Here is an 18,675-nt window from a genome sequence, read left to right as displayed (position 1 = left end):
AAAAAAAAAAAAAAAGATAATATGAATCTTTCCATGAACTTTTTTAAGTACCCTCATATATGTATATACATGTAGGTAAGTATATACTGAATCCTAATTATAGTGAAAAATTTTTTTCGAAAGCTGCTGCCCTTTAACAATTATGAAATAAATTGATGGAATCTCTTTAAAATCCAATAGCTTTATAAACAGTATTACATTTTCTCCTTTCATGCAATCTAGGTTAATTGTATTATTCATGATGCGTCAAAATTTTCCTTCGCAGACCTAAACTCCTTGTGAGCCCTGCTTGTCTTTACCTTTCTGTCATGCTTTACTCTGATTAACTGGACACATTCCAAATATTTTGCCTTTTATACTGTAAGTGGACTTTTAGTATATACTTATGACATTTACTTGGTCCTTTTTGTATGTTTTTAAATTTACATTAAAAAATGATATGAAAGGGCCGGCCTGGTGGCGCACTGGATAGTGTGCCGCTTGGGGGGCGCGGCGGCGCTCCCGCCCGAGGGTTCGCATCCCACATGCAGACCGGTTCCCGCTCAGCCCGGGCGAGGCACGGGAGCAGCGCCGAGGGTTGCGATCCCGTTGCCGGTCCCCGGTCCGGTACGGGGGCAACACTGAGGGTTGCAATCCGTTGCCGGACATGGAAAAAGACAAAAAAAAGACAAAAAAAAAAAAAAAATTTTTGACCTTCATACATATATGTACATACATGGGTTTACTTAGATCATCATACTGTGTATGCTATTTTGTATCCTCCTTTTTTCCCCTTAAAGCATATAAATATTTCCTGTGAAGTTAAAACTTCTTAGAAGCAGGGCCAGCCTGTGGCTCACTTGGTAGAGTGTGGTACTGCTAACACCAAGGCCACGGGTTCGGATCCCTATATAGGGATGGATGGTTAGCTCACTTGGGAGAGCATGGTGCTGACAACACCAAGTCAAGGGTTAAGATCCCCTTACCGGTCATCTTTTTAAAAAAACCCAAAAAACAATAAAAACTCCTTAGAATCATTATTTTAATGATTTCATGATAATCTGTTGTATGGATACACCATAATTTATTTAACCAGTTCACCATCGTTGAATGTTTGGGTCGTTCAGAGGTATGTAATGCAAATGACACTACAGTGGCCATACTTTGCACTTACTTTAATTTTTTATTCACAGAATGATGAAACCTAGGGGCCGGCCCGGTGGCGCACTGGATAGTGCGCCGCTTGGGAAGCGCGGCGGCGCTCCCGCCCGAGGGTTCGGATCACACGCACCCAAAAAAAGCTAGTAGGGAAACTTGCCAGAATTTGAACCCAGATCTGCCAAAACTCCAAAGTCAGACCATAATTGTGTCTCCCAGTGTGTAAATATCTATCAAATACTTTGTGCACATGTGTGAACATGCCAAACTTTGAATGATTTAAGTATAACCTGTATTTTAATACTTAGGACAGCATCATAAAATTAATTTCTAAATGAATATTGAAATTTATCCAGTTTCTATGTTTAGCAATTGGTGTTAATTTACCTCTCATAAGTGCTAGAAAGGTTCTACAATACCTCCTCCAGCCCTTTTATACTATTCAAGCTTTTTATTAGCCCTAATGTTGATTGCCTTCCCAGGGCATCTACTAGTTTGAGTATAATTTGTCTAATTAAATTTAAAGAAGAGATGTTTCAGAAACCTAGTTGTAAAGGATTGTGGAGAACAGTGACCCCAAACAGCTAATTTGATAAAAAAGGGAAGAAAATGACCTGCCCAAGCTCATGCATAAATCAAGGACTAGTGCTCACCAGGTTCCCTTCATCTTGGTCTAGGGCTTGGCAGTGTGCCATTCTGCCTCTCTTGTGGGAAGCTGTGTGTGCTCTTTGGTTGTATCCTGGGATATTTGGATTTTTTTTTTTTTTTTTTTAAAGATGACCGGTAAGGGGATCTTAACCCTTGACTTGGTGTTGTCAGCACCACGCTCAGCCAGTGAGCGAACCGGCCATCCCTATATGGGATCCGAACCCATGGCCTTGGTGTTATCAGCACCGCACTCTACCGAGTGAGCCACGGCCGGCCCTGGGAGATTTGGATTTTGTGCTTACATTTCCCAGTGGTATTTCTTTCTCTGTTGAACCAGAAAAGAGAAAGGTACTGCCTCAGGGCCATTCTTGGTTCCTGTTGGGTAAGGACAAATTAAAGACTTAGGAGTAAGTGTCAAAATTGCCTTTTCTCTCTGTGTGTGTGTATGTATTTTAATAAAGAACTATTTCCATGGGAATAGTAATAACTGTTTTGCAGATTATAATAACTGTTTTGTAAATTACCTCTCATTTATAGTATCTCATTTGATCTTCCCAAAAGCTCTAGAAAATGGATGGGACAGATTCTTATTAACCACATTTACTGATTTTTAAAAACTGAGACTCAGAAAGGTTATGGCATGATCTCCAGTAGGGAGTGCAGGCACAGGAAATTAAGCCCACATTTTGTAACACCACTTTGCATATACATTCTAAGAGAAGTTGATGAGTTAGTGCATAATGATGAGTTCGTTTTAGAGGTTCTGTTAATGTAGCTTGTATGCTGAGCTTCCTACTAATAGAACTCATACAGCATGAGAACACTGAATCCCTTATTATAATGTTAAAGGAACAGAAGTCCCTTTTCAGGTCAGGCATGCTATGCTTGTCCATTCACAGATGTAACTGGGCAGAGGGGTACCAAGAGGCATCCCTCTTGGTGAGGGCAGAGCTGAGACCCTGAGAAACATTTGAAAACCATGGGTCTGGTCCAACCTTCTTCATTTTGCAGACATGAGGGAGGCCCAGAAAGGTTCATTGGTTGTCCAGCATTTCCCAAGTAGCCTGAGCATTTCCCAGTTAGGCTCATGGTACACAGTATTTTTCTGGCTTTTATTTGATCTTTTCTTTCTTTTTTATGAGGACCGATTGCTTGGGCTGGGCAGGTGACTTCTCTGGGGGAAAGAGAGTGAGAGTAGTGGAAGAAAAGGGCTTGAATGGTTAGCTAAGGGATGATTACAAGGTCCTCAGGTAATAGCTACCATTCTCTCTCCAGGATACCATTTCGTTTTAATATCTGACATTGGTATAGCACTTGCTAATACAAATAGCCACTAGTCCTCTTAATTGAGCACCTTCTATCCTAGCACTGTCCTGAATAATTTCCCCATATTATCTGGTTTAATTCTCAAAATAGCTCTGTAAGGTAGATATCATTGTCTCATTTTTTAGATAAGGACACTGAGACTCACAGAGTTATTTCCCCATGGCTATTTAACTAGTAAATGACACTCAGGGCTGAGATTCTTGCCTAGACCAGTTTCTCTCCAGGCTGGTTAGCTCTGAAAGCCATGTTCTTTGTACTGTACTATTTCCTGCCCTAAAAAAGTGGCAGAGCAAAAAATATCAAGCCTGAAAAAGTATCAAGTTGTTAAAATTTTTCAGCAGAGCAGCCTTCATTGAGTCGGGACCCTGTCCCTTCATGCCTCCTGACTGCTTGTGTTCTGATTCTTATATTAAGATGGATTTGTAAAATCTCTGTTGAAACTCATTGTATCAAAGCCAGGATTAGAAAAATAGTTCATCAATGCTTCTTAACTTTTTATGTGACATGGACCGTTTTGAGATTTAACCAAAGCTATAGAATCTCCACCCAGAAGATTTTGCACATTATTTTAGAGGGTTCATGGATTCCCCGAATCCCCTTCCTTAGAACTATATGTTGTCTGTGGACTCCCAGATGAAGAGCTTTTCTTATACATTATCAATACACTATGAGAATTCTTTCTTTCTTTTTTTCTTTTTCTTTTTTAAAAAAAGATGACCGGTAAGGGGATCTTAACCCTTGACTTGGTGTTGTCAGCACCGTGCTCTCCCAAGTGAGCTAACTGGCCATCCCTATATAGGAATCCGAACCCGTGGCCTTGGTGTTATCAGCACCACACTCTCCCAAGTCATCCATGGGCCGGCCCATTATGATAATTCTTTATGTTGAATCATCTGTTCATAGAGCTATCTTTGGAAATCTGTAACTGGTCAGGGCATTTGGGTATAAGTATTAGAGAAGAGTGAGCCATGTGAAGTTTCCCCTATTTCGTCTTGGTTTAATGTAAGACTTGTAATAACTTGAGTGTGTGTCTCCTTTCAGGGCACAGGCTGGTGAGCTGTGGGTTAAGAATGAGAAGGTCATGTGTGGGTATATCAGCGAAGATACCAGGGTAAGATGTATAAAATGCTGTTTTGGTTTTGTTTCCCTGTACTGTTATGTCTAAGTCCTGAAATAAAAACAAAACAAAGAAACAAAAAATCTGATAGTCTCATGATTGCTACTGTTTGCACAGGTGGAACTGGTAATACTGTCAAGGGTCTTCTGCAACTCTGATATTTTACAGTTGGAACTCTCCAGTTTGGGGTTGATCTTCATTTTCTTCTTCTTTAGGGGCCTATTTAATATCAAACAGAGATGTAGTGTCTAGCCTGCAGGATGCTATGCCTATTAATATACAGCAGAAGTTAAACTCAGTGGAAGATCATGTCAAACATGAAGAGACCTTTGCAAAGAAATCTCCTTCTTTGGCTCTCTATTGTGGTTGGAAGAATCCAAACTGAACAGCTGTGACCATTACCCATGCTGGTGAAACTATCTGTCTATTTTTCCTTGTTCCCATCTCCTTGCCTCCCCTGAAAACAGTGGTTCTCAACAAGGGGCAATTTTGCCCCCTTCCCCTGCCCAGGGGTCTTTGGGCAATGTCTGGAGACATTTTAGTTGTCACAGTTGGGGGGTTGTGCCATTGTCATCTATTGATGATGCTGTGAAACATGCTACATGTACAGGACAGGCCTCCAGGATGAAGAATTATCTGGCCTAAAATGTCAGTAATGTTGTGGGGAGCTGTCTTGTGCATTGTGGAATGTTTAGCAGCATCCCTGGCCTCTACTGACTGTCAGTATCACCCTCCAACTCCTTCCCTGCAAATTGTGACAGCCAGAAATGTCTCCAGATATTGCTAGATGTCCCCAGAGGGACAAAATCACCTCTGGTTGAGAACCAGTGCCGTTAGAGATAAGTACAAAATAAATCTGAATTTTATTTTTGTAATTGCCTATTGTGTGCATAGTGTTAATACATATATATTTTACCCTAAATAGTATATTTGATTTGCTTATTTTTGAGCTTTATTAAAGTAGAATAAAAATATATGTAGTCTTTTTTAGCTAGCTTTTTTGCACTCAATACTGTATTTTAAATCTGTAATTAGGAGTGTATTTACTAGGTCATAGGTTATACTCTGTAAGGTGATATCAAATTATTTTTCAAATTTTTTGGACCAGTTTATATTTCTAGTAACAATATATGAAGTCTCCTGTTTGTTACTTTTTCCCATATGTGGCATTAGATTTTTTAAGTTTTTGCAACTCTAGTGAGTATAAATTGGTATTTTTTTTAACGGTCTTAATTTGCTTTTCCCCAATTCTCTAAAACTCTTAAGCACGAGTTACAAAGGCCATGATAATTTGGCATATGCTTACTTCTTCAACCTCATTCATTCATACTTTGTACAAGTAATATCAAAGGGTGTGCCAGCTACTGTTGCTAGGCACTGGGGATCCATGGTGAACAGCACAGACAAGATCCTGCTGGTCAGAAGCTTACACCCTAGTGGGGGTGGGGTGGGGCAAATGTAACTGGTCCCTAATCCATAAATGTGGTAATCACAGATTGTGGTGAGAAATCTGAAGGAAATTAATTGGGTCATGAGAGGGACTGAGAGCAGCCTCCTTAGTAAACAAATGAAATAAATAAAAAATTCTGAGGGAAAAGGAGCATCAAGATAAAGAATAAGAAGAGAAACTTCTTTACAAAGGCTTTCCTTAGAAGATGCCTGGCAGTTAAGACTTAACCAGAGTGTAAAGGTCGGGGTGAAGAGCATTCCAGGTAGAGGAAATAACTGGCGGAAGTATTGCAGACAGGTGGGGAGAATGACAGTGAGGAGGTAGGCAGGTTCCAGCCAGTTCAGGCAGGGCCTTAAGGGCTATTGTAACCAGTTTTTAGAATTTATTCTAAGGACATTTAGAATACACTGAAGGATTTTAAGTAGGGGAGTGATACCTGAATTATGCTTTTAAAAGGTCACTATTAATTGGATTTTGTTGAACAACCCCAAAGTAACAGTGGCTTTTTTCTCTCATGTAAAAGAGGACTGTAGGTACGCAGTTCATGGCTGGTATGACTTGCTGTTCTGCCATTCTCAGGATAGGGCTTCCATGATCCATCTGGAGCTGCTATAACTACATCCATACCTAGGCAGAAAACGAAGGAAGGAAGAGACAGGAGAGGTGTACCTTCCAACCAAGTCAGCTTCCTTTAAGGACAGAATACTTCCATTTACATTTTACTGGCCAGAACTTAGTCACATGTAGCTGCCAGGGTTGGGAAGTTTAGTCTTTTGGTTGGGTTCCTTGCCTCCCAGAATAGAATCAGCTTCTAATTACTTAGGAAGAAGGGAAGAATGGATATTAAATAGGCATCCAGTAATGCCTGCTGCAGCCCCTCTGGCTCTGGTGTAGAGAGTTGATTGTAGGGGCAAGAGTAGAAGCAGAGAAACCAGTTAGGAAGCCTGCTGCAGTCCAGCAAGAAGGTGGTGACGTGGACTAAGGAGACAGCTGTAACAGTGGAGAGATGTGGGCAGATTTGAGATACATTTTGGTGTAGAGTCCACAGAACCTGCTGATGGATTGGATGTGAGGAGTGAAGGGAAGAGAAGAATTGAGCAGAGAATGGGTAGAGAGGGGAGTGGGTAGTGACTGCTAATGGGTATGGAGTTTCTGTTTGGAGTGATGGAAATGTTCTGGAATTAGATAGTGGTGATGGTTGCACAAACTGTGAATATGCTAAAAATCCACTACATTGTAGACTTTAAAATGGTGAGTTTTATGTTATGTGAATTTTTTTTTTTACATAATGATTTTATTGCTTGAGTACATACACAAATTTATGCAGCTAATACAGTGGCTATGGATGACTCATATTCCTAACTGGGGTGGGAGAGGAATTGCTTGGTCTTCTAATATCGAGCCAATTGGTGAATTCAGCTCTCAATCAGAATTAGATGGAATTTAGTATCCTTGTCCTTTCTGTTCCTCTCAAGATGCTTTTTTTTTTTTTAAAAGATGACCAGTAAGGGGATCTTAACCCTTGACTTGGTGTTGTCAGCACCATGCTCACCCAGTGAGCTAACCAGCCATCCCTATATAGGATCCGAACCCGTGGCCTTGGTGTTATCAGCACCACACTCTCCCAAGTGAGCCACGGGCCGGCCCTTCAAGATGCTTTTGAACAGCAGCTCTTTCTTAAATAAATGGTAGAGATCCTCAGGAAGATAAGGAGCAAATCCTTTGGACTTAAGGATTCTTAAGGTTTTATTGCATGTCACAAAGTGTACTTGTGCAATGCCATGTGAATCCCTCAGAATCACACCAGTTTGTGAGGGAGTCGGGCCCTTTTGGCCAGTTTGTAAATCTGCTCCTTCATGTGGTCAGACATTAACTTCAGCTAGATGGGGATGCTAAGGTGATAGGGCAGAGCTGACTGGGACATGCCCTTCCCAGTAGCATGCGTGTGACCCATGATGGCAGTGATCAGGCAGCAAAAAAAAAAAAAAAAGCTGTTATGTGAATTTTTATCATAACAAACAAACAAAAACCAAAAATCTGGAAAAAAAAAAAAGGAAGGGACTATAAGGAGGGTAATTTGAATATAATAATAACTGACACTTTTACAGTTTCAAAGTGAAGAACACATTAAAAAAACTATAAAATGCAGATATAGGTAAAAATATCATTTTATGTGTTTATGTGCATATTCAGACACACATGCTTTATGAATATGGAGTATGTTAACAAGGTCTAGAAAAATATCTTTTAAATCAACTTAATAAAACGTAGTTTTCATAAAATAAAACATATCCATTCACATCCTAAAACCATTTTATGTATACAGTTTGATGAGTTTTGAGAAATGTATATACCACTATCACCACAATCAAGTGTAGAGCATTTTCATCACTCCATATAGTTTACTCATGTCCCTTTGCAGTCAGTTACCCACCCCCACACGCAAAGGCAACCATTGATCTGCATCTATCTCTAGAATAATTTTGCCTAAAAAGGTATTTTTTTCAAAAAATAACTTTAATTATAAGAACCTTGCATTTTTATTATTAAAAATTTAGGCAATAAATGTGTCTGTTTATTACTCTGAAATATTTAATAATTTAAAAAAGGAGGGGCTGGCCAGTTAACTCAGTTGGTTAGAGCATGTTGTTATAACACCAAGGTCAAGGGTTTGGATATGCTTACTGGCCAGCCGCACACACGCACAAAGTAAACAAAGAGACACAAAATCACTCATACTATCAATACCCAGAGATGATCACAGTTAACATTTTGAAAGTTATATTTCCTCTTAGTCATTGTGTTTCTGTGTGTTAAAGAGGGAGAGTGAGTTTATCAAGTACCTGTTATGCCTCAGGGACTGTAGAAAGGGAGTGAATGGTCTTTAAGGGGCTTTTGTCTTTAAGGAACAGGTCTCTGTTGAACTAAAGTAGTAACAGATTTCCATTTTGCTTTCCTACAAACCTCTTCAGAGGCTTGTGGAGGAGAGAAGGGCTGGGTAGGGGTTTGTGGTAAAGCACATAGGACCAGAAAACCACTTAGGCTTTTCCTTGAGGAGGTCTGGGTGTAGGGGAAGTATGATGTGAATTATAACTTGGCAACCCATCATCTGGAATGCCTTAGCTCAAGTTTTGCCTACGTAATGTAATCTCTGTAACTTTTCTGGGTAGATTCACTCCCCCTTCTCCTGCATTTTTTGTGTGAACCTTCATGGAATGTGTATATATGTTGTATATATGTGTGTATAGTATTTTGTATGTCGTAATCCTATACTGTAAGCTCCTAGAGGTCAGGAACCAGATCTTCTGATTGCCTATGATACGAGGCTCATAGTAAGAGCTCAGTAACTATTTAAATGGAAGAAGGAATGCATGGATGCTTTTAGAAGTCTCACATCACGCTTAAGAGAATTCTTCCATCTTTGCTTTAAAAAAAAATTGTAGTAAAAAACACATCATAAAATTTACCATCATAACCATTTTTTTTTCCTTTTTGTCTTTTTTACTGACCGGTAACGGGATCGCAACCCTCGGTGTTGCGCCCGCACCACGCTCAGCCAGTGAGCAGGAACCGGTCTCCACATGGGATCCGAACCCTCGGTGGGAGCGCCACCACACTCCCAAGCGGTGCACTCTCCAGTGCGCCACCGGGCTGGCCCCCATCATAACCATTTTTAAGTGTAGAGTTCAGTAGTGTTAAGTATATTTGTATCATTATGAACAGATCTCCAGAACTTCATCATCTTGCAGAATTGAAATTCTATGCATCATTGCTTTTTAAAGCAATTGTTTTTTGTTTTTTTCAGGTGGTGTTCCGTTCTACGTCAGCTATGGTTTACATATTTATTCAGATGAGCTGTGAAATGTGGGATTTTGATATTTATGGTACTGTTCCTAAGTACTGATTGTAACTGCCACTGGGGAGAATTTTCTGGTTTCCCCCAAGTTATTTTATAACTTATTTTATAGTAAGTTATAATACTTATAGTATTATTAAAGTAATAATACTAAATATTAAAATAATACTTATTTATAGTATTGTTTTATAGTAAGCTCTTGACATTCTGTAAAGATGTGTCTTGATGCTAAAGTAGATATATGGATAGATAAATTACATATGTGTGTATGTGTATATATACACAAATACATATACATACATACAAGGGTTCTTCAAAAATTTTGTGAAAAGACAGAATTAAAAGATATTCAAATCTTTCCATGAACTTTTTGAGGTACCCTTGTGTGTGTGTGTGTGTGTGTGTGTGTGTGTGTGTATGGGGGTAGGAGGAGAGAGAGGGAGAAAGGGAGAGAACATGAAATTTCATTTCTATGAAATGCAGTAAAATATTAATGAAAAATCTGACTTCTTAGATCTTTAGTTATTCTATAAGTACAGGATGAAAGGTTATACAGCTACTACTCTATGGTTAGGAACCAACACTTTCTTTGATATCTTTATCCACAGAAATAACCAAGTTTGTTTCATTTTATTAGAATTACAATAGGAGTAGAGAATAATAAAGCTTCTGTGAGGTGCAGATACTGTGTCCAACATACCAGCCTTGTGGTGCGTAGAATTCAAATTTGTGTTTAGAAAAGTACAAATAAATTTTTGCCCTTGCTCATGAATAGCAGGAACTGCAAATGATAATTCATGAATGCCCAGGGTCTACCAAATCATCTTCTAACAAAGTTTAAGCTTCACTATAAGAATAATGATATTTGGAGGTTAGATTTTTCTCTCATTCAGAAGGTATGCTGTATTTTTCAATCATCAAATCACCTTTAAAAGTTGCATTTTACCTTGAAGCCATGGCCTCTTACTGAGTTTGGCTTGATAGAAAGTCTAGGATGAAGGGGCTGGCCTGTTAGCTCGTTTGGAAGAGCATGGTGCTGAGAACACCAGGGTCCAAGGTTCAGATCCCCATACAGCTGCCAAAAATAAAAAAATTTTATTTAAAAGAATTAAAAAAATTTTTTTGCGGTTGGCCAGTACAGGGATCTGAACCCATGATCTTGGTATTATAAGGCTGTGTTCTAACTAACTGAGCTAACTGGCCGGCCAAAAAATAAAAAAATTTTTTAAAAAAGTCTAGGATGAAACCACTTTGTACATCTGGCTTTAATTATAGCAGAACCCACCTTCTTTTGTGTTTCATTCCTGATACTTTACTTAGAGAAGAACTTGCAAGCAAGAAGGTAGTCCTCACCCTCTTCTCATCGTTTCTTTCAGGGGATCTGTATTTTGAGAAAGCTGTGAATGGTTTCCTTGCTGATCTCTTTACCAAGTGGAAGGTATGTTTGTTCTTACACACTAAATCTCATTGAGTAAACACTACTCAGTGCAGATTTTTAAAATGTACTGTTTCTATTAAGCTGCCTTAAATTGAGCTATCTTAGTTAAAATCCAGACTCTAGAATTAAGTTACCCTAATCACCCCAAAATGCTAAAAAACATTTAGGAAAAACCTACAGCTAACATGATACTCAATGGTGAAAGGCTGAAAACTTTCCCCTAAGATCAGGAACAAGTCAAAGATACTTGCTTTTGACACTGGTAGTCCACATTGTACTGGAAATTCTAGGCAGAGCAATTAGGCAAGCAAAAGAAATAAAAGGCATCCAAATCGGAAAATAAAAGGCATCTATCTCTATTCACAGATGACATGCTCCTATATGTAGAAAATCCTAAAAAATCTACAGACGAGTCATTAGAGCTAATAAATTCAGCAAAGTTTCAGGATGTAAAGTCAACAAAAAATTAATTGTGTTTTTATACGCCAGAAATGAACATTCAGAAAAGGAAGTTGAAGAAAACATTTACAGTAGCATCAGAAAGAATAAAATACTTAGGAATAGTTTACGTAAGGAGCTGCAAGACTTTTACACTAAAATCTATAAAAAAATTTACTGAATGAAATTAATAGAAAGACCTAAATAAATAGAGAGATAACCTGAGTTCATGGGTTGAAAGACTAATACTCTTAAAATGGCAGTACTACCCAGAACAATCTACAGTTCAATGCAGTCCCTATCAAAATCCCAATGCCTTTTTTTTGCAGAAAGGAAAAAGCTGATCCTAAAATTCCTGTGGAATAGCAGAGGATCCTGAATAGCCAAAACAATCTTGTAGAAGGAGAACAAAGTTGGAGGACTCTCACTTCCTAATTTAAAAACTTACTGCAAAGCTCCATCATTAAAACAATGTGATACTGGCATAAGGACAGACATATAGATCAATAGGATTAAATTGAAAGTCCAGAAATCAACCCATACATCTATGGTCAGTTGATTTTAGACAGGATATTAAGTCTGTTCAATAGGGGAAAGAATAGTCTCTTCAATAAATGGTCCTCTAACAACTGATCATTCATATGCAAAAGAATGGATTTACTTTACATGATATACAAAGATCAATCAAAATGGATCAAAGTCCTAAATATAAGAGCTAAAACCATAAAACTCTTAAAAGAAAACATAAGGGAAATCTTTATGACCTTGGATCTGGCAGTGGTTTCTTACATATGACACCAAAAGAACAACTACCAAAGAAAAAAATAGATAAATTGAACTTCAAAATTTGAAACTGTTGTGCATCAAAGCACACTATCAAAAAGTGAGAAGATAACCCACAGAATGGGAGAAAATGTTTGCAAATTATTTATCTGAAAAGAGTCTAGTTTCCAGAAAATATAAAGAACTTTTTACAACTCAAGAACAAAAAGACAACCTAATTAACAAATGGGCAAAGGACTTGAGTAGATATTTCTCCAAGAGAGTTATATAAATGGCCAATAAGTTCATGAAAAGATCCTCAAGATCATTAGTCATTAGGGAAATGCAAACTAATACCACAGTGAAATACCACTTTGTACTTTCCAGGGTGTTGGGGAGGATGTGGAGAAATTGTAACCCTTGTACATTGCTGTTGGGAATGTAAAATGGCTTTGAAAAACAGTTTGGTGGTTCCTCAGTAAGTTAAATAGAATTATTACATGACCAGGCAATTCCACACTTGAGTATATACCCAGAAAAACTGAAAGCATTCACACAAAAGCTTGTACATGCATATTCTTTTTTTTTGGTCAAGGGGATCTGAACCCTTGATCTTGGTGTTATCAGCACCATGCTCTCCCAAGTGAGGAGCCACCAGCCAGAACGTGCATATTCTTAACATCATTATTTATAATAGCTATAAAGTGGAAACAACATAAATGTCACAAATGTCAGCTAATAAATAGATAAAATGTAGTATATCCATACAGTGTAATATTATTCAGCCATAAAAAGGAATAGAAGTACTAATAAATGCCACAACATGGATGAATCTTGAAAACATCATGCTAAGTGTGAGAAGCCAGACACAAAAGACTACGTAAGATTCTATTTACATGAAATGTCCAGAATAGGCAAATCTATAGATCTATAGAGACGGAAAATAGATTAATGGTTGCCAGGGGCTGAGGGTGGGGAATGACTGTTTAGTAAATATGCGATTTTGTTTTGGAGTGATGAAAATATTCTGGAACTAAATAGTAGTGATGTTTGCACAACACTCTGAATGTCCTAAATGACATGAATGGAAAGATTCATATTATATATATATATATATATTTTTTTTTTAAAAGATGACCGGTAAGGGGATCTTAACCCTCGACTTGGTGTTGTCACCACCACGCTCAGCCAGTGAGCGAACCGGCCATCCCTATATGGGATCCGAACCCGTGGCCTTGGTGTTATCAGCACCGCACTCTACCGAGTGAGCCACAGGCCGGCCCCATATTATATTTTAACTCTATTTTTCTATGACCTTTTTGAAATACCCTCATATTTATGTTGCATGTATTTTACCACAATTAAAAAAAAAAATTCAAATATTACTTCCTTCAATTACCTGACCTTGATTTTACATGGAAATATTACCCTGATCAAAAAGTTGTTGAGGTCAAATAATGTAATGGAAAAGAGCATAGAATTTGGATTGGGTTTAAAATTATGATTCTGTTCTGATTAGCTTTTTGGTCGTGGAGAATTAATTATTCAGTCTCTCCGAGTCTCTATTTCCTTATCTTCAAAATGGAAATAATAATTCACATTGAGTATCTCTAATCCAAAATTCTCCAAAGTCCAAAACTTTTTGAGTGCCTACACAACACCACAAGTAGAAAATTCCACACCCAACTTCATGTGATGGGTCATAGCCTAAAAACAGGTGCACAGCACAGTTTATTCAGTGTCCCCAGGTATTCTGGTGGTGCTAGTGTGCTGTTTAGTTACCCTGAACATATTACTTTTTCACTGTATTAATGGTATGTCAGTTTTTACTATTAAGTACTTATGTGTGAATAAGTATAGGAAAATGCTTGCTTATTGGTAGTGCATAAATTCAGAGTCAAGAATGATGATAATGCCAAAGAACCACATATTGTCCACATGGGTATCTGAGATAGTGGCTCCTTTGCTTTCTGATGGTTCATTGTACACAAGCTTTGTTTCATGCCCAAAATTATTAAAAATATTGTATAAAATTACCTTCAGGCTATGTGTTTAAGATGTATATAAAACATCAATGAATTTCTTGTTTACACTTCAGTCCCATCCCCAGGATATCTCATTATGTGTATGCAAATATTCCAAAGAAGAAAAAAACTGCACAAAATTTAAAACACTTCTGGTCCCAAGCATTTCAGATAAGAGATACTCAACCTGTAGTCCTTATCTCCTCCATCACATATGAGTTGAGAGACTCTTGTGCACATACCAGCCCATTGTGAGGCATTTTTCCCATATACCACTTACATCAAAATTAGATAAGGATGCTGAGTTTGGAGCACTTGGAGTCCAGTAAATTAGCTGGTAGCTAATGAAGTTCTGTTCTTTCTTAGCACTCTGCTTCTGGTACTGTGGCTTGTATTTAGGAATTTCTGTCCACTTGAGATATATCCATGGAAGACTATATAGTGGCATCTAATATGCGTTATATTGTATACCTTTTACAGTAAATGCTGCATTGTGTAGTCAGTATGGTTGGTGGTGGTAGACATGGGGTGAGTCAGTGTATGCTTCAAAGACCCAGGAGGAACTGAAACAGCTTGCTGTCTCACTGATGCAAGCCACATTTCATGTCCATAAGTAAATACCCTCTTTCCAGGATGTTGATCTCCAGACTCCATGGAAACATTTATTCTAACTAGTCCCCATCCCTGTCCAAAGGTAATTCATGGCTTTGGCTTATACGCCTCCATGCTGAGCAGACTCCAATCCTCATCTTATGACAGTGGTAGGGTGTAGGAGTGTCTTTCATTCTCCAACACCGTGCTGTTCTTGTTCCCTAAACTGCAGTTCTGAAGAAATTAAAAAACACTGAAATAGGTACAAATATCATGAGCCTCTGACAACTGGGCTGATCAATTTCATGCCAGATCAATGAAGAGCTGGGAGACAGCGACCTTTACTTAACTGGTGGTTTGCAGTTGTCTAAGTGCTTAACACATTCCTGGGTCTTTAGGTAACTTGCCCAAGGTCACATAGTGGTAAGTTTCAGAACCAGGACTCCATCCAGGTCTTCTTACTCCCAGCAGTGCTCTGTCCCCTGCACTAGGCAGCCAAAATTTGAAATTATCCAATACTTTGTACTGCCATAGAGCCTCCTGGAGTTTTGTGCTCGCAGGCTGCTTCATAGTGAAGTAAATGAAATAAACTTGAGCCCTCTTTTTCTCTTCTCATGCTAGGAGAAGAACTGTAGTCATGAAGTAACAGTGGTTCTATTTTCTAGAACTTTCTATGATGCAAAATCTATTGGTGAGTAATTCTTTTTCTTCTACAGTTATTTTTTGTTAAACTTCCCCCACCCCTAACCAGTCTTTTTACTTTTCTTTCCCTTTGCATTATTCCATCTTCCCCACCTTTTCTGTTATGAGAACAAGGCAATATAGAAAATAGCACAGTTCATTAGGAAATACAAGAAGTCTTTGGACTATGAGTCATCTTAAAAGCAACTTAACAGATACACAATTATCTATTTTTTTGTGATGCATATCTTTAACCCAGAAGAGGTAGCTGACAAAACTGAGTTTCTCTTTTTAATGTGATCTACATCATTTTCTCTATTTCAGATGAATTTCCTGAAATAAACCGAGCCTCAGTTCGACAAGATCACAAGGGGAGATTTTATGAAGACTTTTATAAGTATGTTTGGGTGCTTCACTATACCTTTTACTTATTTATTGGTTCTTTCTTTCCTACCTTTTTTCAAAAAATTAACCCTTTTATTTTGGAGTAATTTTAGATTTACGGAGAAGTTGCAAAGATAGTACAGAGAGTTCCCATATACCCTAACCCAGTTTCCTCTAATGTTAACATTTCATAACAAGTTACGTTTGTCAAAATTAGGAGATTAAAACCAGTACATGACTATTAACTAAATTCACACTTTTTTCAGATTTCACCAGTTTTTCCACTTATGTACTTTTTTTGTTCCATGATCCAATCCAAAGGTCACATTGCATTTAGACCTTTTAAACTTTTTATTGTGAGAAATTTCAACATGCAGATATAAAGAGTGAATAAGGAACATACATACCCAATACCTGGATTTAACAGTTATTATTTTGTCATATTTGCTTCATCTTTTTTTTTAATTGAATCATAATTGATTATACATATTTTGGGGGTTCAGCATTAATGTATGTTGATCAAATCAATATTATTAGCATATATATTATTACAAATCGTACTTATTCTTTATGCCCCTTATCCAATCTCTCCCATCCCCCTTACCCTACCCTCTCCCACCTCTGATAACCCTAGATTTTTTCTCTCCTTATGAAAGAGTAATGGGCCCTGTGGCAGCAGCGACTTGCCTGGTTGTGAGAGGAGGGGTCAGTCCCCGGCACCATGCCTCAGGACCCCGGGCAGGTGCTTCATCTGTTTTTTGGCTAAATTTTATTTTAAAGTAAATTATAGGTATTATAACATTTTATTCCTATGCATATCAAAAAATAAGGGCATTTTCATATCTAACCACTATATCATCACTTTTAACAAAATTAATAACGATTCTATATTATCCGATATCTAGTGCATATTCAGATTTACTTAATTGTACCCCAAAATGACTTGTCATGTTTGGCCTTGTTCTTAAGTCTAATTCTAAAACAATTTCCCCTTTCCTTTTCACCCCCAAACCATCCACTTGTTGAAGAATCTGGGTCAGTAGTCCTATAGAATTGTGCTTTTCAAACTTGTGTGCATTTGAACTACCCCCTGGGGATGTTGTTAAAATGCTCATCTGATTAGGAGGCCCAAGATGGACCAGAGATTCTACTTGTGTTCCTAGCTCCTGTGTTTGTACATATTGCTGATCTTTGCCCCACATTTTGAGTAGGGAGGTTGTAGAATACCCCTTCCGGATTTGTCTAATTGCATCCTTGTGGTTGTGTTTAATTTGTGTCTTTTCTGTAAACCAGAGGTTACGACGGGGGCGATTTTGCTCCCTTCCTCCACCCACATTTGGCAGTGTTCTAGAGATAATTCTTATTGTCAAAATGGGCAGCGGGGAGGAGGGTAGATCATGCACTGGGTATCTAGTGGGTAGACACCAGGGATTCTGCTAAACGTCCCACAATGACAAGACAGTACCTTACAACACAGAGTTATTTTGCTCAAAATATTAATAGTAGCCTGGTTGAGAAACCCTGCACTAAAGTCTTGATTGCAGTTAAGCTGAATATTTTTAATAAGGCTGCCTCATTGATGGTGCCTTATACTTCACATACCTCACAGCAGGATGAGATCAGTCCAGTTGTCCCAGCAGTGCCACTGAATAAGGGGACACTGAGATGATGGAAGTGTACCAGATGCAGTTGGATTGAGTTCCTCGATGGCATGGACTGTAGGACCTTGACCTTTTAAATTCTTAGATGTGTGGAGAAATTTACCAAATGATTATTGGCACTTTAGAGTAGATATTAAAATGGACAATAATGCCATTTGCTTTTCAGAAGGTGTTGACTTGATTATTTTACTATTGCCTAAGTTGCAAAGATTTTACGTTTAAGTAAAAAACAACTCCTTTGGTAAAAGGCACATTTCATCACCTCTGACTACCCTTGTTTGAAGCCCCTTAGAAGGGCTGGTTGGTTTGCTCAGTTGGTTAAGAGCACAACCTTGTAACACCATGGTCAAATGTCCGGTTTCCAGTACTGGCCAGCCACCAAAAATAAATAAAGCCCTTACAGATTTCTTCTCTCTAACTCACTACGCTGTCTTGCTTCCTCATATTGTTTCCTTCTGTAACTGAGAGGAAGAACTCCTTGTTAGTTTTCCCTCTTACCTCAGATTTGGAGATACAATGTCTCTCTATTTTGTAGTAGCAGTTTACTAAGTGGGTTTAGTTTTGTTTTAAATAGACAATCTTCCTCTTCCACTAACCTCCCCCACCCCCAGTTTAAAATTGGCATGGTCTTTTTTAACTTTTGTTTTTGATAAAATCAAATATACTTAGAAAGGAAAAAATAGTATTATGAAACTCCTTATACCCATTACCCATATTTAACAATTACCAAAAAGAATCATGCCATTTTTGATGGCTGTATAATTTGTCATATTCTGTCCTATTTTATCATAATTTAATTCCTTATTGTTAAGTATTTAATTTTTTCTAATTTAAAAAATTATCTATACCACTGACAAGTAGATACATAGTTATAGATCCCTGATGTTTCTTTAGGATAAATTCTTAGCATTGAAATTACTAGATTAAAGGAAATGTATGTTTTTCTTCATAAATTTAAATTAAATTTATCTTCGGGGGGTGGATTACTTTCACATTATTCTAACTTTTAACAGAGGTATACTGTAAACAGATTCCTACTGACCCCTTTCCCCTAATCTAGTTCGCTGACCTGGACATGTTTATTGGATATATATGTAATACATATATATGGATGTTCTTTGTAAAGGTTTTTTTTTTTTTTTTTTTTTTTTTTAAAAAAAAA

The 18,675-nt window shown here is 37.9% G+C and overlaps 1 protein-coding gene across 1 annotated transcript in view; it reads left to right on the top strand.

Moving 5' to 3' along the window:
• DEPDC5 (DEP domain containing 5) overlaps positions 1–18,675 on the top strand; it is a 119,065-nt gene that overhangs the window by 10,411 nt on the left and 89,979 nt on the right. The window contains 5 exon segments of the mRNA XM_008566416.1: positions 4,153–4,222; positions 9,484–9,562; positions 10,911–10,972; positions 15,409–15,478; positions 15,793–15,865. Coding sequence (XP_008564638.1) covers positions 4,153–4,222; positions 9,484–9,562; positions 10,911–10,972; positions 15,409–15,478; positions 15,793–15,865 — 354 coding nt within the window.

The sequence above is a fragment of the Galeopterus variegatus genome, unplaced genomic scaffold (genome assembly GCF_000696425.1).
Source record: "Galeopterus variegatus unplaced genomic scaffold, G_variegatus-3.0.2 Scaffold241, whole genome shotgun sequence".
NCBI lineage: Eukaryota > Metazoa > Chordata > Mammalia > Dermoptera > Cynocephalidae > Galeopterus > Galeopterus variegatus.
This window is presented reverse-complemented; position numbering and strand designations above follow the sequence as displayed.